The sequence below is a fragment of the Jaculus jaculus genome, chromosome 6 (genome assembly GCF_020740685.1).
Source record: "Jaculus jaculus isolate mJacJac1 chromosome 6, mJacJac1.mat.Y.cur, whole genome shotgun sequence".
Lineage (NCBI taxonomy): Eukaryota > Metazoa > Chordata > Mammalia > Rodentia > Dipodidae > Jaculus > Jaculus jaculus.
The window spans coordinates 35,712,517-35,732,456 of NC_059107.1; the positions used below are offsets into that span (position 1 = coordinate 35,712,517).

General features: G+C 48.4%; 1 protein-coding gene across 6 annotated transcripts in view; it reads right to left on the reverse strand.

The window, feature by feature from the left end:
* Nucleotides 1-798: 798 nt before the first annotated feature.
* Mcc (MCC regulator of WNT signaling pathway) overlaps nucleotides 799-19,940 on the reverse strand; it is a 274,857-nt gene continuing 255,715 nt past the window's right edge. For all 6 annotated transcript variants that reach the window (XM_004665096.2, XM_045151945.1, XM_045151948.1 and 3 more), the window contains exons 15-17: nucleotides 17,541-17,638; nucleotides 4,892-5,014; nucleotides 799-3,674 (exon numbers count right to left, since the gene is read on the reverse strand). In XM_004665096.2, the coding sequence (XP_004665153.1) occupies nucleotides 3,494-3,674; nucleotides 4,892-5,014; nucleotides 17,541-17,638 (402 nt within the window). In that variant the 3' untranslated portion in view covers nucleotides 799-3,493. The remainder of the gene's footprint in view (nucleotides 3,675-4,891; nucleotides 5,015-17,540; nucleotides 17,639-19,940) is intronic.

A 19,940-nucleotide genomic window follows, 5' to 3' on the forward strand; every position in this document is an offset into this window, starting at 1 on the left:
ATCCCAGTTCGATTCTCCAGAACCCAGATGCAGGAGGGAGCACATGCATCTGGAGTTCATTTGCAGTAGCTGGAGGCCCCTGGCAAGCCCATTCTCTCTCTCTCAAATAAAATGTATTTTAAAAAATTAAAATTGCGGGCTGGAAAGATGGCTTAACGGTTAAGCGCTTGCCTGTGAAGCCTAAGGACCCCAACTTGAGGCTCCATTCCCCAGGACCCACATCAGCCAGATGCATAACGCACACATCTGGAGTGTGTTTGCAGTGGCTGGAGGCCCCTGGCAAGTCCATTCCCTCTCTCAAATAAAACATATTTAAAAAAAATTACCATCTCTCTGGACCAATAAAAAAGGTTAAAAGTTATTTTATGGTTTTTTTGGGGTGGCCTCAAACTCCAGGCAACTCCCCTATCTCCCAAGATTAATAATCTCCAAGATTAAAGGCATGTGCCACCATGCCTGGTGAGTTGGTAACTTAATTTACAGTTCAGTTCTCTCAGCAATATAATGGGAACCTTGAGAATTGAAGTCATACATAAAATGTCACAATTAAGTTTAGAATGTTTGGTTGACCTTTATCTTGCTACAGTCCAGAGCTGCTTGCTGTCACGTAGTTGTACTTTCTCACCTGTTTTACTAGAATCTAAGAGGAAAAAGATCCTTCAAGAGAAAACCTTCTAGTTACGCCAACTGTGGAAAAAAGGCTGGTTATACATGAAACTTCTGCGAGCATTGAAGGTTTGTATGTACGTGTACGACAGCTGCTTTACAAAGCATCCATACACTTCCATTAAAACATACTACACGGAATTAGAAATATTTATTCAGAATATAAGAATGTTTGTAAAATATTATAAATGTCTGTATAAATAAATGGAGTTCGTTTTAAACAATTCTATTTATCAAATAACACAAAGTAGCAATTTTACAGCAGCTAAAACTAAAGGCATCTGGGAACATTTAAAGCAGTACAAGTATAGTACAGTGTTACGTTGCAGCTGGAGACAGCAGAGCCGTGCTGACAAAGGCGGACTTCGTCACACGTGCTCTATGCAGTGACTGACAGCATATATTCAAATAATGAAATCTCATGCAGAGTCAGTCTTGACAACACGTCTAAAAACTTGAGGGGAACAGTTTTCATGACCTCTGCACTAGGCTCAAAGGCAAGCAAACCAGCGAGGAACTCTCTGCTTGGCAGTCCTCACGGTAAGTCCTACAACCAGAGAATTTCCCCATGTAAGTTTAACGTGGAAAAAGCACTAAGAGCAGAAAGCAAGCAGGGATCAGTGGATGTGGAGAACGGTGGGAAGAGCCACACAGGCGTCCCTGGCTCTGGGCAACCAGTGAGTTGTGTTGCATACATGCACAATGGTTCTCTGATGCAGTGCAGAAGGCGAGACTCTCTCTCTCAGCTTGTCTGCATGTGAAACTGTCTTCAGCACTTGTTCTCACGTGAGTTGCCAGCCCGTGGATGAGTTGTGTTTGCCAACTTCCACCTGACCTTTATAGCCACAAGCCGGCAGATAATTATGTTCTCCAAGCCCCAGAGAACTTGCACGCTCTAGGTGGATGTTACACTGGATGAATAAAATGGGGGATGGTGTCCAGTTGTTTTTCTAAAGTGTTCTACTGAGAAAGTTACCTCTGATATTACTGCCCACCGTACAAACTTTGGCAACCTATGACTGCACCCTAATTAAGTTTAGTGTAAAAAACTTGAGCTGTGTAAATGATTTTTTTCCTTAATACAGTGTGTTCATGGAATGGAGATACACTCCCAGTAGGCAGTGATTTATAAGCAAAGCATCGTAGAGGGACGGACATTCAAACATTTTAAAGGTGTGATTTTTTTTTTTTTAATTCACAGCAGTAAGCCTTCCAACCCTGTACAAGTAATAACCACGGGGCATCTTTTCCTGTATGCCCTGTGTGTGGGAACTAGAAAAAAATTAATTGTTTCTGGTTTGCCTTAGGGAAGTAAGAATCCTACTGCTTTTAGGTAAAGCCTAAGGCCCTTGTAAAATACTGCTACTGGCACAGAGGAAGGCTTTAATATTAAGTGCGTGCCAGTTAACCATTGCATTTCAGATTCAGGTAGCACCGAGGTTGGTCGGCAGTAATGAAACATGATCACTTACACATGAGAGGAAAAACGAAGGAATCTGTCCTGATGCCTACGAAGATATTCGGGACAGAGAATACTGCAATTTTTTTTTTTTTTAACCTTAGTTGGCTTCCGTTCATGAATTAGAAATGTTTTTATAGGAGAAGAGTTCTGAAGGTTTTTAACTTTATACAAATTGAAATGAAGATTGTCTCTGCCTGTTTGTGCATTACATGGGCACAAGGCAAGGAGGTGGTTTGATTCAGGTGTCCCTCATAAACTTGTGTGCGCGGAAGGCTTGATCCCCTGCTGTTGGCCATTTGGGAATTGGAAACTTGTTGGAGGAAGGCTAATAGTGTTTGGCACACTCCTGCTGATGTTGGCCAGGAGGTGATGTCCACCCTCGGTTATCGTGGAGCTTCCCCTCAAATCTGTAACCCAAAATAAACCCTAGCCCTCCCACAAGCTGTTTAGAGGAACACAGTTGAGGTCTTTCCTCTGTAGGGAAATTGCAGGGCTTAAGAGAGTGGGTTCTCTAGAGCCTGCTCAAGCAGAAGAAAAAGCCACACACATCCACTTTACTCTTAGAGGGACATTTCCTGAGTTTTAGCTGGGGGTGGGGATGGAGAAAGAAAACTTACTTGACCTATTACCACTGGAACGCCAGAGGAGGTCATTGCTTTTGTGGGGAACTGCCTGTCTTAGGTGAAGATGTCCTCCCTGTTGCACAGAAGGCGCAAGACTCTGTATCCTGCTTTCTGGAAGTTCCTCTCAGAGCAGTGGAACCTGTTTCTCATAGGACGCTTTGATAGTTTGGGAAGGTGGGGGGTGGCTATTAAATGTGAAGAGCTGTAGAATTCAGGCATGGAGCTCCTGCCTAACCCTCCCTCTCCACCACAGCAGGATAGGTGCTGGATCGGGGGCGGTTGACATTGCATGCCAAGAGATGAACTTTGAACTATAGATGTGCTCGTGTGAATGACTGATGCAATGAAGCAGCAACTGTGGTATTCGGGGACTGGGGGGGGGCGGCGGTGATCTCCGCCTTCCAGCAGAATCAAAACAGAAGAGTTGCCTAGGCACAGCCCTGCTGTGTCTGTCTCTGCTTGTAACCTTAGTGTGTACACCTAAATACTGGTACGCTGCAGCCTGGTGCATAAGCCCATCAGCTGCAGACACAGAGTCCTGTGTCAGTCTTCCCCTGGAGCAGGAGGAAAACACAGATTAGAAAATCTTATAAAAACAAATGCCCCAGAGGGGAGGGGCACTTGGTTCTGACACTGTGGGCCGGGAGAAGGGCAGCAGGAACCAGAACCTGTCACCCGAGGGCAGATTGAACATTGCAGGGACCAACATTTGTGCCAACTTGCCCGAGGCCGGGAGGGCCCGCTAAAGCGAAGTCTCGTTGGTGTGTGGCCGGGAGTTCTCCTCCTCCAGCAGCGCGATCCGCTGCTTCAGCAGGCGCGCCTGCGTCTCATGCCTCTCCACCATCGCCATCATCTGCGACTCCAGCTTCTTCAGCTTGTTTTGATGCTTCTTCTTGGCTTTCTCATAGGCAGCCACCAGGTTACTGTGGGAAGGAGGAGGGGGCATGGGGCAGCCAGGCCGCGCTAGTGCACAGGGCCTCTTCGGGAAGGATCAGAAGCCCAGGGCCAGAATTTCTGCACTCAGCCAGCTGGCTGCCCTACCCACTGGCCACTGCTGCACGCGTGTCTCACGTAAGCAGCAAAGATGGCCACTTTCCAGAACCACTTACATAAATGCAAATATGGGGTACTCTTGTTCCTCTGTGGCTGAAGGCAGTGAGTTACCTAGAGCTCTTGCCCCAATTTCCTCTTCTGCTTTGGGCCAGTGGAATGCAGAGGAGTCAGGCCATAAGGAAATGGTCATTCTCCCCCCCACCCACCCACCACCAGCACGCTAAAGCCCTTGGTATACAGTCCTAATATGTGGTCTTGAGGACTCAGCCCTAGAAAAGCCAGACGGACATGTGAAATGAAAAAAGGACATCTTCTAATTATTTTGGGAAAAAGTCCCCCCATTAAAATGTCCGATCTCATGAACTCCCCTCCCCAGGTATGGTCTCTCTCTAGCTCAGACTGACCTGGAATTAATTATGTAGTCTCAGGATAGCCTGAAATTCACTGTCATCCTACCTCTGCCTCCAGAGTGCTGGGATTAGTGTGTGCCACCGTGCCAGACTTTTTTGTTGTTGTTTACCAGAATGGGTGTGCCAGGGTCTCCAGACGCATGCACCACTTTTTGCATCTGGCTTTAGGTGGGTGCTGAGGAATGCTGAGCCATCCCTCCAGTCCAAACTTTGTTTTTATGAAAAACAATTTTAAAAGTCTGTCTAGGGTTATTTTCTGATGAGACATTAGTAAATATAACTTGCAGAAATAAAAGCTCAATCTTTTCTTTCGAGGTAGGGTTTCACTCTAGCTCAGGCTGGCCTCGAACTCACGGTGATCCTCCTACCTCTGCCTCCCGAGTGCTGGGAATCAAGGCATGTGCCACTACACCTGGCAATTTTTCCTTTTTTTAAAATGATGGAAAAACAGAACATGGACCCAAAAGAACATTTTGAAACTGTTCTCTCGGAGTCTAAGGTGTTCTGAGATGATCTGGATGTGCATTGAAAACACTGCCTCAAAGGACTTCGTGGCCCTCCATCCCATGAAGCATCAGGAATGGTCCATCCTGGTTGAGCATTCGCTAGGGCTCTGGCCAGCCTACAGTGGGTCCCCGTCTGGGTAGCACAGGAAATGGGCGGGGGGGGGGGGTTACCTGTTTGCCCGCTTGAGGTCGTTCACAAACTCTGCTGACTGCTGGTGTCTGATTTCACTGCTCTTGGTCAGTCTTTCCAAGGCACTCACCAGCTCTTGAACCCTAGCCTTCAACTTCTTTTCCCTAGGTCAAGGAGAGACAACGCCCGTCAGTGGGGTGGAGGTGACGCTTCTCAGCACCTGGGCCTTCAGGGAACTTTCTGGACTTGGAAGACTCAGAGGATAGAACCTTAGAAAGGCCTGGCCAATTAGCTCAGAACTGATGAGGCTTGCCTGACTTTACCCCAGACCCAATGGGCTAGCCTTATCTGAAAGAGTCAGCACTGCCATCAGTCACTAGAAGCCCAGAACAAGTCTGAAAAACATGGCCCTGACCTCCATGCCTATCTGAGCACTCAAGATGTAGCTGGTCTGGGTTGAGGTAGATGTAAGTATACACAGGCATATGAAGCAATAAAAAATAAAATATCTGAGGTTATAAAAACGTTACATGCTGTTACCTGTTAGACGTTACTAAAGCTAAAATCCTGTTTAGGTTTTGCACATTTTAGGCAAGTATTAATCATAAGAAGGTGTCACATGTTTGACCTGGAGTCCAGATGTTTCACACTGTGACTTGCACTGGCGGTTCCAGTTATATCACCACTCAGCTCTAAAGCGTTGGTTTAAAGACATATTACCCAGTCAGTGCCCTGGATCTTAGGAACTGCAGCTTCAGAGATGCACAGGGGACTGAGGGTGAGCTCCTGGGACTCGGAGCCTCACAGGGTATGGATAGCCGTGTCAAGGGTTTTCTTCAGGTAGCTTGGAAAACTTCAGAACCACAGTTAGTCTGCCGCTGAAGCCTCAATCATTCGCAGCTCTTTCCTTCTGCATTCTAAGTCAAAAATGAGTATAGAAGACAGTGTGGCCGACGTGAGCATTTCAGAGGCTTTGCACAGAAAGGGTAGAAGTTAAGCACTGCATATTCCATTTGCTCCCTTAATAGGAGTGCTTGAAACTGGAGAATTCCTTTCTTTCCTGCTCCAGGCACCCCTGAGTACTAGTAAGTCAACAGAACAGTAGAACCATAAAAACTAAATCATCTGGTGCAGGCAGCCACCTCCAGCAGAGGTCTTCCCGTGCCAGTATTCAGCCCCCTCCCCAAAACATCTTACAGGTCTGGGGAGATGACTCAGAGGTTCAAGGTACTTGCTTGCAAAGCCAGGGAGCCTGGTTTGAGTCCCCAGTATTCATATAAAGCCAGGTGCACCAAATCGTGCATGCATCTGGAGTTCATTTACAAGATGCCCCGGTATACCCATTCTCATTCTATCTCCTTGCAAATAAGTTCTGAAAAGTGTCTTACAAACGTTATTAATTGTCACATTTCTAGTTATTGAGATCCCCATAGGGGATCGAAGTGGCAACCTCATGGTTGGAATGTCAGAGTATTAAGGAAAGTCAAGGTGGGTTTTCTGGGGAGAAGGGAGAGCCATAAGGTAAACAGGCCTCTGAGGTAGAACTTGCCCTAGACTGGCTGCCAGGAAGTACATCTTTGTGAACAGCCAGCGGGGGACATACCCGGAGTGTCCCTATGAGGTCAGCAGTAATGTGTGATTAAGAGCCCAGGGCTGATGCAGCTTTCCAGCAGCCCAGGAAGCCTTTTAGAGGAACTATAATCAGACCAGAGAGCAGGGGGTCGGGGCCATGCTGGAGTTTCTCAGCAATGGCTACTTGCATGGCATCAGTCACTGGGAACTCTGGCATGTGCAGCTCCTGCCTGCCTTCCTTTTGCTCCTTAGCCCCGGTCAGGGCTCTCCTAAGTGGAGATGGCTGGATAAGGCTGTGTGGGGCAGTCAGGCCTTTTCTTCCATGTTGGCGCCATCCACATGCAGCCTGGCCCGCTCCCTCATCCAGACTACCCTCACTTCTGGCCAGTACAATGTCTGCAGCCCACACCACATTTTCACTGGCTGCTTCCACAGACATCCATTTTGGGCTTCGCTTAGGACATGGGCTTGGACTAGGTTTTTATAGATAGGGTCTCACTGTAGTGCAGGCTGACCTGGAATTCACCATGTATTCTTAGGCCGGCCTCAACTCACAGTATCCTCCTACCTCTGCCTCTCGAGTACCAAGATCAAAGAAAGGAGTGTGCCACCACATCTGGCTGAACTAGGTTTCTTAATTCTACCTTTCACATTTATTTTCCTAACAGCTTTACACTAAAACTTCCAAATCTTGATCTCCAGATGTTTCTTGAGGGCTCTGGACTTGTCCATTTGACACCTCCAGGTTAACGGACAGAACTTTTGAAATTACTCCCATATCCACCCTTCTTGTGTTGGCAAAGGGTTGTACCATTTGTCCCAGCTGTCCCAAACCCTTTCTCTCCCTCATCATCTACACAACACAATATCAAGTTGTGTATTGAGTTTGTCTTGCCATTTCTGCTGCTGCCACCGGGTCCAAGCTGCCATCCTTTGTTCTGGGATACACATGGACCCTGCGGAACAGCTTCTCTGCTTCCGCCCTGGCGTCCCTCTGATCTGGGTTTCCCACACGCTTTGCGGCCAGGTCGCTTCTTAATGTGGTGGATCAGATTGTAGTACTTGCCTTCAGGGCCTTCCACTTGTACTTGGAATGAATGTTTATGGGCTCACCACCTCCTCCTCCTAGGCTCTGCTTGGCCTGACTTCTGCTCTGAGATGTTTCCATCTACCCCTCTGTGCCTTCAGGTTAAATGTCACCCCTCAGAGAAAGCTACCTTGACCATCATCAACACAGAACAAATGTCTTCAAGTTAGGACATCATAGCACCTTGTCATTTCCTTCATATTACATTATTCATTGCCACTTGTATTTAGGGGGGGGAACCTCAGTGACTATAGCCCTTCCCCCTCTACTTCACATCAATCACTATAATGTGTAGCTGCTTATTTTTGTCATATATTTCTAAAATATATCTGCAGAGAGAGGAGAGACAATGGCCACACCAGGTCCTCCAACCATTGCAAATGAACTCCACAGATGCATGTGCCTCTATGAGCTTTATTTGGGTACTGGGAATCAAACCCAGGTCATTAGGCTTTGTAGGCAGGAATCTTAACTGCTGAGTCATCTCTCTAGCCCTTTGTTTTATGTTTTTGAGAAAAAAGCATCTGGGCATGCCAGAGCTGCAAAGTAACTCTAGTCACCTGTGCCACTTTATACATTTGGCTGTACATGGGTACTGGGGAATCGTACCCAGGCCAACAAAGCTTTTGCAGGGAAAAGCTTTAACCATAAAGCCATCCTTGCAAGCAAGCATCTGAAACAAAGAGCCATCTCCCCAGCTCATATAACTGCTTTTCTTTTTTAGACTGTCCAGGCATCAGATACGCATTATTTCTAAGTCCTTTATAAGTACAGTCCTTTAGTTCTCAGAACAACCTTTGAGACTGGTACTATCACACTCGTAGAACAGATAAGGATCCTGAGGCACATGCGAGCCAGCGTTCACACCACGCAGCATGTCCACAGAGTCTGGGCACTTGAGCATCTTGCTATGTTCCACAAAGGGAATGGGCACAGTATGTGACAGGCTTATAGAACCAGCATTGCGCAACTCCAGATACTGATGTTCTGTAGACATTACGTTGGAAGAGTGTGGCTGCCTAAGCGGCAGCAAGAAGATGGCAGCAGACAACTGCTTTTGTCCACCCATTTCTGGTGTTGTGTTCTGTGTCCAAGAAGGATCCCCAGAGCCATCACAGGCACATGCCTCTGTCTATGGCTCCTATATGCTCTGATGTCCCCATCACTAGGCCTTCTGGGGGTCCCAGGTGAAATGACCTTTTCTCTGAGCTTTTGCAACACATCACTGACAGAAAGTCAAAGAAACCTCAGTTACTCAAGCAGCACCCTTGGGTGAGCCTTGGTCTTTACCCCCTTCTAACGCCTTGGGGCTCCAAAGCTCAACAGATTATTTCTGTGATAATGAATCGACAGGGCCACTCTATTCCATTAACATCCTGCAGATCCATTTGAGCACTTTTGGAATTTTAAGCCCAATTTCCAGGGCTTGATTACTATGTTAAACCAGCCAAATGTGAAGGATCAGCAAGTTTTAATAAAGTACCATCTTTTAAAAATAATGGTCTTGGGCTGGAGAGATGGCTTTATGGTTAAAGCTTTTCCCTGCAAAGGCTGATGACCCAAGTTCAGTTCCCCAGTACCCATGTAAAGCCAGATGCACAAAATGGCACATGCATCTGGAGTTCATTTGCAGCAGCTAGAGACTCTGGTGCACCCATTCACTCTGTCTCTCTTCTCTGCTTGCAAATAAATAAAAAACAATGTTTAAAAAATAATGGTCCTGGGCTGGAGATATGGCTTAGCGGTTAAGTACTTGCCTGTGAAGCCTAAGGACCCCGGTTTGAGGCTCTATTCCCCAGGACTCACGTTAGCCAGATGCACAAGAGGGTGCATGTGTCTAGAGTTCGTTTGCAGTGGCTGGAAGCCCTGGCATGCCCACTCTCTCTCTCTCTGTCTCTGTCACTCTCAAATAAATAAATAACAATTTAAAAAACTAATGGTCCTGCTGGCCGTGGTAGCGCATGCCTTTAATCTCAGCACTCAGGAGGCAGAGGTAGGAGGATCACCATGAGTTTGAGGCCACCCTGAGACTCCATAGTGAATTCTAGGTCCTGCCCGTCCATCTCGCGTGTCCAGGGTTGCGCAGGCACACCAGCTATGGTGCAGGCCAGCAGGACCCCTGGAAGCTGCTAGAGCGGAACTGGGAGTTTCGCTCCTCGCTGACCCAGTCCCCTACTGAAGATCAAACGGGGTCATGGGGGAGCCCGGCCCTATGGTCCCCGGGGGGCCAGGCTGGGGGTCAGAGCTGGTGCTTGCGGCAGCTGGAGATGAACATGGAATGGCTGCTGCTGGAGGACAGGTGTGAGGTCTTAAAACATTGAACAGAATACTTTCAGAGCAAAAGCTTCTACCTACCAAGATGGAAATTCTTAGTGGAGATGGATGACAGACAATCCTTAAACATCCCCCCCACCACTGAGCTATCCCACATCAAAACATTCCACTTTCGCCAGGCGTGGTGGCACACGCCTTTAATCCCAGCACTCAGGAGGCAGAGGTAGGAGGATCGCTTTGAGTTCGAGACCACCCTGAGACTCCATAGTGAATTCCTGGTCAGCCTGGGCCAAAGTGAAACCCTACCTCAAAAAACCAAAAAAAGAAAAAGAAAAAAAAAAACATCCTACTTTTAAAAGATGAAGTTATTAATTCAGATAAATTTCTACAATTAATGAAATTTCAGACAGCAAAACTTCAGTTTCGGGCTGGAGAGATACAAAGCCAAAGGACCCAGGTTTAGTTCCACTGAACCCACATAAGCCAGATGCACAAGGCAGACACATGTGTCTGGAGTTTGTTTGCAGTGGCTGGAGGCCCTGGCATGCCCATTCTCTTTCCCTGTATCAAATAAATAAATAAATATTTTAAAAAGAAAGCAAAAAAAAATAATGGTATTCGTTGGGATGACCGAAAAGGCACCATAATGCTGAGAAGATGTGACAGAGGAATGTTCAGAACTAAAATATCACTATCACACCTTCCAAGGTTCAGGGTCCATTGCAGAAGAGGTGGTGGAAAGAATGTAAGAGCTGAAAGAAGGGAAGGACTGCTTACAATGCAATTGACGAGACAAATTGGCCTTGACATCCATGACCTTGCAGTGCCTACACTACCTTCACAAGACGCTCGTAATAGGAGAAAAAGATGATGACATCAAAATAAAAGACTAATGGGGGGGCGGATATGATAAGAGTGTTGATCTGTGACGGCGCAAGTAGGGAAGGGGAGGGAATTATTATGGTTTACTTTCTGTAAGTATGGAAGCTGTCAATAAAAATGAACAGAAAAAAAAAATAATGGTCCTACTCAAAATGGTGATGATCCTACTGCTCGTTGAGTTAGAAGGGGTCTCCCTTTGAAAAGGCACCCCAACCCAGATCCCTTTTCATCTCACCACACCCCTCAGTCTAGACTTGTGGCTCAGGCTGTACTCAGACACAGATGCTGACGCAACCGAGAAGACAGGTCATCTTGCAACTTGGACGCAGGTTTGTAACTGAAGAGCCAACAGCCAAGTGCTCTGAGGAGCACTGATGGGTCCTTGGTGCCACTGGGGCCTCCCAAGGGCTGACTGGCAAGCTTCAGGAGGAGGTGTGTTCTGATTAAGGATGAGAGGGATTGGGGAGGGGACAAATGGAGCGTCTGTGTTGTGAGGTAGAAGGGAAACATGGGCTAGGAAATGAAGGATGCAGGGATAACCTTAGGTACCACAGGTCTGCCCCTGCCAAAGTCACTCTAAGTGTCTGCACCAAGCAGCCTGGCCAGAAGTGAGCATTGAGATATTTTTTCGGCAGGATGTCTGTATGATGAACCAGTGGCTAATGACCCAGTAGGACTCCTGAGCTGAGGGCCAAGCTGGAGAAGCCAGAGCAAATGGGAAAGAGTGGAAGAGATTTGAAGGGAAGAATATGACTTGCAAGTTATAATCCTAGATCGCTAGGACAATAGCCTTTTAAACCTAAACAATTTGAAGAAGGCACTACCTTCCACAGAGCAGGAGTTGAAAGGAAACCGCATCTAGGTGTGCTGGGCTTGGGGGCTCTGGTGTGAGACCTGGACAGAGACGATCAGTGGCTTGAGGCTGAGGTGAGGCGGGGATGGACCAGGAGACAGTCATTCCGGCCCAAGGGAGCCAGGCTGCTGCCTGTCTGGAGGTGATCATGGGTGTACGGGGCCTACTCAGGTAAGCCCTTGGAAGGGTTTGGATTCTTTCTGGGAAAGAGGCTTGAAGCAGGGAGAGTGAGAGCTGAAGGAGGATTTCACTGCTGCCTCTGAGGACAAGAGGGCCTATGGAAAGAAATGTGAGAGGCCTATAGGTGCTCAGTGTTCCCAGAGTAACAGCCACACTGAGCAGAACTTTGGGTGAGGCCACAGCCCCGGGTAACTGGGAAACCTCTCTCTGCTGCACTCATTCTAGGCAACTATCAGGGAAGCTGGCAGCAACTCACCTGCCCTTTCCTTTCACTCTGCTTCAAGGTCATGGGAAAAAGGCCGACAGATATGTCTCTTAGGATCACAATGACTGAACAGCACCCAGAGGTGTGACATGCATCTTTCTCTAGCCCCTAAGGCTCCCCGTTGCTGGTCATTAAAGAGAATGGGAAGCATGGGCGCCCTCTGCTGGCGGAGGTAGCCGCATCCAGTTGGACCAAGCACTCTGGGCTGCTGCCCCTTAGCATGAATGGAACCAGCTGGCATATTCCCACACAGCGGGCATATCTGGGTTCCTGAGGGCTCCACAGCTCCCTGGAACATGTGATGAAATAACCATAGCCTCCTGTGGCAGCGGGGTATGGGGGCTAATCACAGGTCTTTACTCTGCAAGCTCAGCACTGCCTGTGGGGGGTTGTAAATGCCCCCCATGGCCTCATGTGTTTGTGATGAAGCCTCATACTTGAGCCCCAGCTGCTAGAACCAGCAGGAGGTGAAGCCTTGCTGCTGGAGGTGGGTCACTTGGGGAGGGGCAGGATTTGGGGTCATACATGATGACGTGAGAGGCTACCATGCCCTGTTCCTTGCCACTCTCCTAGAAGCAGAAACCCTCTCCTCCCACCAGCTGCTCCTGGCCGGGTGTTTTGTCCCCACAACAAGAGGGCAGCTGCTACACTGGCCGCCTTGCTTTGGAGCAAGGGGAGTTTGCACAAGTTACCTCCACCTGGCAGCCCAGGGGCAGCTCAGCTTGTTCTTAATTAGCACAACTGTGTCAGCACATGGCACTGCCCCACGGGCCTGTGTGTCTCAGGAAGTCTGCCTCCTGAGGAACACCTAACATCCCGTGGATCACAGTTAGGAGCTCAGAGGTTCCCATCTTCCAAGACCAGTGAACATGATGGAAGGCAGAAGCGCCTGGGAGTGAATCCACGGGTGGGCTCAGCCCACGCCCACCGGCAAGCCAGCCTAGCTCTGCCCCACCATGCGATGCCAACTTTCGCACAGAGAAGGTGAACACACAGTCCTCAGTCCCACGGTGTGACCTTAGGAGTTCTCTCAGCCTTGTGCCAGCCTTGCCCCGGGTCATAGAGGAAGCACCTGTTCCCACTACCTCCCACACCGCGGTAGGCAGGACACTGTCCGTGCCTCAGCTGTGCCCAGGTCCAAGAGCAGCCCATGCAGACAGACGCCACTGACGCCCAGAGAAAAGCCACCTCAAACTCCATTTATGTCACAGCCATGTTCAAGTGCTCTTTGGTGGAAAAACGAGCCAAATTTGATGAGAATTAGTAAAGAAAGGGTTTGGAGAAGCGTCCGTAGTTCACAAGAGCAAAGTTACCCTGCTGAGAGAATGCACCTCGTGTGGGACTGCAAAACCTGGTCACCTAGCTGGGGTGTCATGCTACCCCAAAGCCAAGACACCACAGCCAATCTTGAGAGTGCAGGGAACCACAACACCCCAGAGGAGAGCCATGCAGTGAACGTGGGCTTGCACCAAGTTCTGGTTTTGTGTTAGAAAAGAAGACATTCCAAGTGGCTTGCCTTTGACAAGGGACCACCGGAAGCTGAAGCCTGGCTGGGAAAGGGCGGCTGGGCAGACAAGACAGGCTGCTTCCTGGGGGTGGCCTGCTCTCCCCAATAAGGGAGGAGTGGTCCCTCTGCCATCATCCCCACCTGCTCAGCTCAGTCTGGAGCCTGGAGCCACCTTTTCCAAGGAAGGACTTGTGAGAACGCTGCGGGCATCCTGAACCACTTCAACCAGATAATGCACGGGAGAGCTTCCAAGAAGGTGTTTGTTTCCATTTCAGTTTTTAAATAAATAAAAACAAAAAGCATCCCCAAGCCTCAGGACTCAAGTGACTGTATTCTAAGCCCTCATGAAGTGATCATCCAATTTCTAAGCTATATTTACAGCATAATTGTGTTATTTTCCTTTTTTCTCTAGCTCCCCAGGTTCTTTCTTGGCTCCATACATCTGGATCTCGATGAGAAATCCATGCTAACCAACTTAAAGCTGGTTATTGGAAATCCATTGTGACCGAGGAGAAATGAAAACCCTTTCTGTTTAGTCAGCAAAACCCTCTCTGATTTGCGCCAATGAAGGCCTCTGGAGCTTGGGGAATTTGAAACATGAAGGGGCTCAGCTGATGTAAATAATATCCAAACGGCTTCCCACCAGACCTAGAGAGTAGGTTTTCTTTCACCCCAGTCTCTGGCACAAGTAAGTCGTTAAGACTGGTTCAGGGCTTTCTCACGCTGCTTTTCTCCTCTGGCAGAGCAACTGTGACGTCATCAGACCCCAAGAGGTTCCAGCAAAGAACAAACATGCGATTCCAACTTGGGAAGCAGAACAAGAGGTGACAGGGAGTCAACAAGGAAGCCTTCGCCAGGTGACTTCAATCCACTGTTCCTGGGAGGGCCATGTGAAAAGTACGCAGTGCGATCGAGCAGTCCTACCTCCCACCCCAAAGCTCTAGAAACAGTGGACAAGGTGTTGGGGCGGGCTCCCCAAGATTAGAAAGCCAGGAGTGCTCTGATGTGCCAGGAAGCATGGGTGGTCATGGAAAATGAAAAGCAGATGAGTTATTCCAGAAAAAGTAAAGCCCACTCACAAAGCTCCCAGAGGAAAGTCACTGTCAGAGGAAGGACAAGCCAGAGGTGCTCCACCCGGAAGGGCCAGAACGAGAAGGGCCCAGATGCAGACATGCTCGGGCCACTCTCAGCTGGAAGGAACAGAAAGCCCAGAAGACGGGCTTCTGACAGGCCCAGCTGACAGCCATTACCAGGAGCCGGCCTCAGGTGCCGGGAGGGAGGCTGGGGTAAGCAGTCATGGGACAGTCTGGACCACAACAGAGGGGCTGGGGAGAGATGGCTCAGCAGTTGAAGTCACTTGCTCGCAAAGCCTGCTGGCCCAGGTTTGATTCCCCAGAGCCCATGCAAGGCCAGATGCACCAAGTGCTGCATGCATCTGGAGTTTATCTGCAGTGGCAGGAAGCTCTAGGGTGCCTATACTCTCTTCCTTGCAAACAAGTATTTTGTTTATTTATTTTAGAGAGGAAGAGGCAGATACAAAGAGTGAGTACAGGAACACCAGAGATGAGCACAAACCAGAGGCAACCCTGAGAAGAAGCCACAAAACTGAATACCAAGAGAAGTGGCATGTGAGGGACTATATGGTAAACAAGAGTCACGAGAAAGCAGGACAAGCATCCTCAGAAACACGAGGAGAACGTTTCATTCAACAACACGACCTTGGGGCTGGGGAAATGGCCTGGTGGGAAATGCTGTGCTGCACAAGCATAAGGACCTGGGAGGGCCCAGCTCCCCGTCCCAGCACCCATGTGAACAGCTGGGCAAGGCCCCGCAGGCTTGTGACCCCAGTCCCATGAGGCATGGAGACCAGACAACCACTGGTTTGTTGGTCAGCCAGTCTGATAGGAAACGGCAGCAGCTCTCTACACTTGCTGAGGGATTCTGTCTCGAGAAAACACGTGGATGAACAGTAGTGGAGGATACCTGATGTTCTCAGGCCTTGGCTTATGTGGGCACCAGGCCTAAGCATCTACACACATGGCATACACTGCACATACATGTCAAAAAAAAAAAAAAAAAAGATAGGGGTTGGGACGATGACTCAGTGGCTAAAGGTGCTTGCTAGTAAAGCCTGCAGGCCTGGGTTCAATTCCCAAGACACACACATAAGCCAGTGGCACAAGCATCTGATGTTTTGTTTTGTTTTGTTTTTGGCATCATTAAAAAAATATAGACCATGCATCTTGTGGAATGGACATGAATAAGCTGGAAAACCAACCTGGCAGTCCAGTGTCTATGAAATATTACTATGTGCCCACTAAATGTATAAAGAGGTGATTCTCTTGAATTGCATCTCTCTGATAGCCACATAGCTACTGCACTAGAGATGCTGGCTAGTCTGTAGTTTAGGTATAAAAGACTAGGCAGAAGTGATATTTTGGTGCTTGCTTCAACAGCACATACACTTGAAAAAAAAATTAAATATGATATTTTGGGTATACTAGGTGAAGTAAAATATGTTCTTGAGAGATGGCTCAATGGCTAAAGACACTTGCTTGGAGGCCTGTGTTTGATTCCCTAGTACCCACATAAAGCCAGATGCACAAAGTGATACATGTATCTGGAGTGAGTCTGTAGTGGCAGAAGGTCCTGGTGTGCCCAATGTCTTCAATCTCTCTTGTGTCAGCCTCTTTGTCTTTCTCTGGGAAAGAGGAAGGAAGGAAGGAAGAAAGGAAGGAAGGAAGGAAGGAAGGAAGGAAGGAAGGAAGGAGGGAAGGGGAGAGAGAGAAAGAAATGTCCTTGGGTCTGGAGAGCTGGCTTATTGGTTAAAGGTGCCCGCTGGCCCCAAATTCAGTTATCCATAGAAGCCAGATGCAAAAAGTGGTGTAAGCACCTGGCATTTGCACTGCAGGGGACCTTGACATGTGCACATGTACGTACACACAACACAAATATATTTTTTATTTATTTATTTATTTATTTATTTGAGAACGACAGACACAGAGAGAAAGACAGAGGGAGAGAGAGAGAGAGAATGGGCGCGCCAGGGCTTTCAGCCTCTGCAAACGAACTCCAGATGCATGCGCCCCCTTGTGCATCTGGCTAACGTGGGACCTGGGGAACCGAGCCTCGAACCGGGGTCCTTAGGCTTCACAGGCAAGCGCTTAACCGCTAAGCCATCTCTCCAGCCCAACACAAATATTTTTAATGAATGTTTGCATGGAGCTACTAGAAAATTTTAAATTACATCCATGCTTTATGTTCTTTTATTATTATTTATTTGAGAGAGAGAGAGAGAGAATGGGTACACTAGCACCTTCAGCCACTGCAAGTGAACTCCAGACACGTGCGTCCTCTAGTGCGCATGTGTGACACTGTGCACTGGTGTCACTGTGCACCTATGCTTACATGGGGCCTGGAGATTCTAACAGGATTTCTTAGGCTTCGCAGGCAAGTGTCTTAACCACTAGGCTATCTCTCCAGCCCCATGCTTTATAATCTTTATTAGGCATGCTCTGGAGCCCCAGAGCAAAAGAAGCAACAGAAAGTGTAGGAAGTTAGGACATAGAATATAAGAATCAACATGTCTTTCACCTTGCAAAAAAAGGGGAGAAAAAAATGTAGAAACAGCTACACTGAAATAACACTGAAAATTTCCCAGAACTGAAGAGGCATAAGGCGTCGCCCTTTGACAGGGACTGATGCTGAAAGAAGACAGTCATCCTAAATACATCATCAAGGTGAGACGCTTGTTTTCATCCACATCACTACATCAGCCAAGGTTTTAGCCAATGTGACAACCCAGCAAGACAGGAAAGGAGAAGACATGTTCCTACTTTTCAAATGGAACAAGTGCCTATATACCAACCTCCTTACACTTCCTTTCCAAAATGCCTGGGCATCTCCATTTCTGACTCCCATGGTGTGGGCTGAAGTAAGACATGCCAGCACCTTCTCCCACCTAGGCAGGCCCCTGTGGTCTTTGAAGAGCTACGGTGAGCAGCTGAGAGTGTGTGACAAAAAGCCTTTGCTCCTGGAGTGAGCAACATGGGGACCTGGGAGGTGCTTACCGTCTGATGGCGTTGGCGAACTCTGTGGCCAGCTCACTCTCGTTGGTTGTCCTTAGTTCAGCCAGGGACAGGGCTGGAGAGGCAGCATCGGGGCACTCCTGAGGATGGCAAACGTAGCTGTCAGACAGGAAGCCAGCCCACAGGCACTCAACACTCACACCTGTGCTGCAGGGCAGGGTTGGTACAGGTGGTACCATCAGGTGAAGAAAGCTGGACAGCAAGTCTGGTGGTCCCCTCTGCTATCAGAACCTCCACAGGCAGCTGGGCATGCGTACTCACCCTCTGGGCAGCTCCAACTTGGCCAGCACAGGTGTAATCCTGCTACACACCTCCAGTCCCTTATCCTTAGAAGGTCCCTTAGAGGCAGCTACTATTGTCCCCGTGTACCAAGAATTAACCAAGGCACAGAGAGGTCATTCTGTTCATTGCTAGCTAAATAGTGGCAGACCGAGACCTCAAACCCAGGCTGTCTGGCTCCAGAAGTGTCTCTTCAAGTGAGAAACACACGTGAAAGTCCCGGCTGTTTCATCTCACTTGGCTGGGCTCCACTGAGAAAACTCAGTTGAGAAGGAAGACAACAATTGCGCCCCGTCCCATGCAGTTACCATCCACAGGGACCTAATCTAAGCCAGACCCCCTCCACCCCACATGACAGGTGAGAAATGCCAGAGCAGGACTCTTGAACCCTAGAGCTATGACTGCAAGCAGTGGCCATGCCTGTGCAAGGACTCTCAGAAGCCACACTGCAGAGTGAGGTGGCCAGTGTCCAGGAGGGGGCAGACATGTGATGTGCTCCACACACATTTGTACCGAGGCTGAGGCTCAACAGTGCTCCCCAGAGGACAAAGCTTGTGATCGGCTGCAGGAGACAGAGTGTTCACTTATGGTGGTGTGATCCTGGTGCCAATGTCTCCAGGGCTGACCAACCTTTTGTCATTGCATGATGATGTTGACATCTGTGAATGTGTTGCGTCACATCCATAGCCATCTTGGGAGCCACGCAGCCCATGGGCCATGCATTAGACATATCTGAGATGATAACAGGCACACATCTGTCCCTTAGTCCACGCTCAAAGAAAATATGCCTTCCTTTGGGGCTCCTGAGCAATATATCCCTCCCTGTGCCATGTCCTCCTAGGTTGCATTCCCCCAAACAGCTGCCCTCAAACACCCACAACTGCCTATAGACAACTGTGAAAGCTGCCTATATCCCGCACTCTCACTTGTGTCTCACACACACACACACACATGCATACACACACAGCTTGATATTAACATTTCATAAGAGCCCATTCACAATTCACAAGGCTTCTTACTAACCCTATGTGTTAGAGTCTGTTGCAGACAGAAGTGCAAAAAACCAAATGGCGCTTGGATAGGATTTGGGACCCAACTTTTGGCTGGAGATGAGTTTAAAAACTACATAGGGCCACCCACTCTAGGACAGGAGTGGATGCTCTTGACCCAAATGTGGCCTACCACACACACTGCACCCACGGACTAAGAATGGTTTGTCTACTTTAAAATGATTTAGGAAAATAAAAAAGGTTGAGCTGGAGAGATGGCTTAGTGGTCGAGTGCTTGCCTATGAAGCCTAAGGACCCTGGTTTGAGGCTCAATCCCCCAGGACCCATGTAAGCCAGACACACAAGGTGGCGTATGCATCTGGAGTTCGTTTGTAGTGGCTGGAGGTCCTGACATGCCCATTCTCTGTTGGCTCTCAAATAAATAAATAATTTTTAAAAAGGTCAAAAAGTATTTTGCCACAGATAAAAAGTTACCTAAAATTCAAATCACAGTGTCCATCCATGCAAGAATTATTAGAAGACAGGGTGTGGTAGTTGAATGTAGAGTGTCCCCTTATATCCCCACATTTTGTGATCAAGCCTCATGCTTTGACCCTGGCTGGGGCAACTTGGAAGGTTGTAGAGACTCTGAAAGGGCGAAGCCTTGCTGGCAGAGTTGTGTCACTGGAGATGGGCACTAAGGGTTTATCAGCACAGCCCACTGGGCGTTCAAGAGCTCATTCCTGCCGCTTCCTCCCTGATGCCAATGTATGACAACGAGAGCCAGCTTCCTGCTCCTGCCATGCCTTCCCCACCATGATGAAGGTTCCCCTTGACTCTCTAAGCCAAAATAAACCTTTCCTCCCACCAAATGCTTCTGATGGGGCATCTTGTCCAATGAGAAGCGACGAGAAAGTAACTTCTACAGAGTCCCAAAGCCTATCCAAGTCGCATTACATGTGTGCACTTCTTGTCTGTATGCAACACTTGCTGGTTTCCCTGTCACCTCTCTATCATACCACATGTCTACAAGGAGAGAGGTGAGTGGCTACAGCAGTCCACTTGACTGGCAAACCATGAAGTATCTACTGTTTGGCCCTCTCCAGACAAAGTC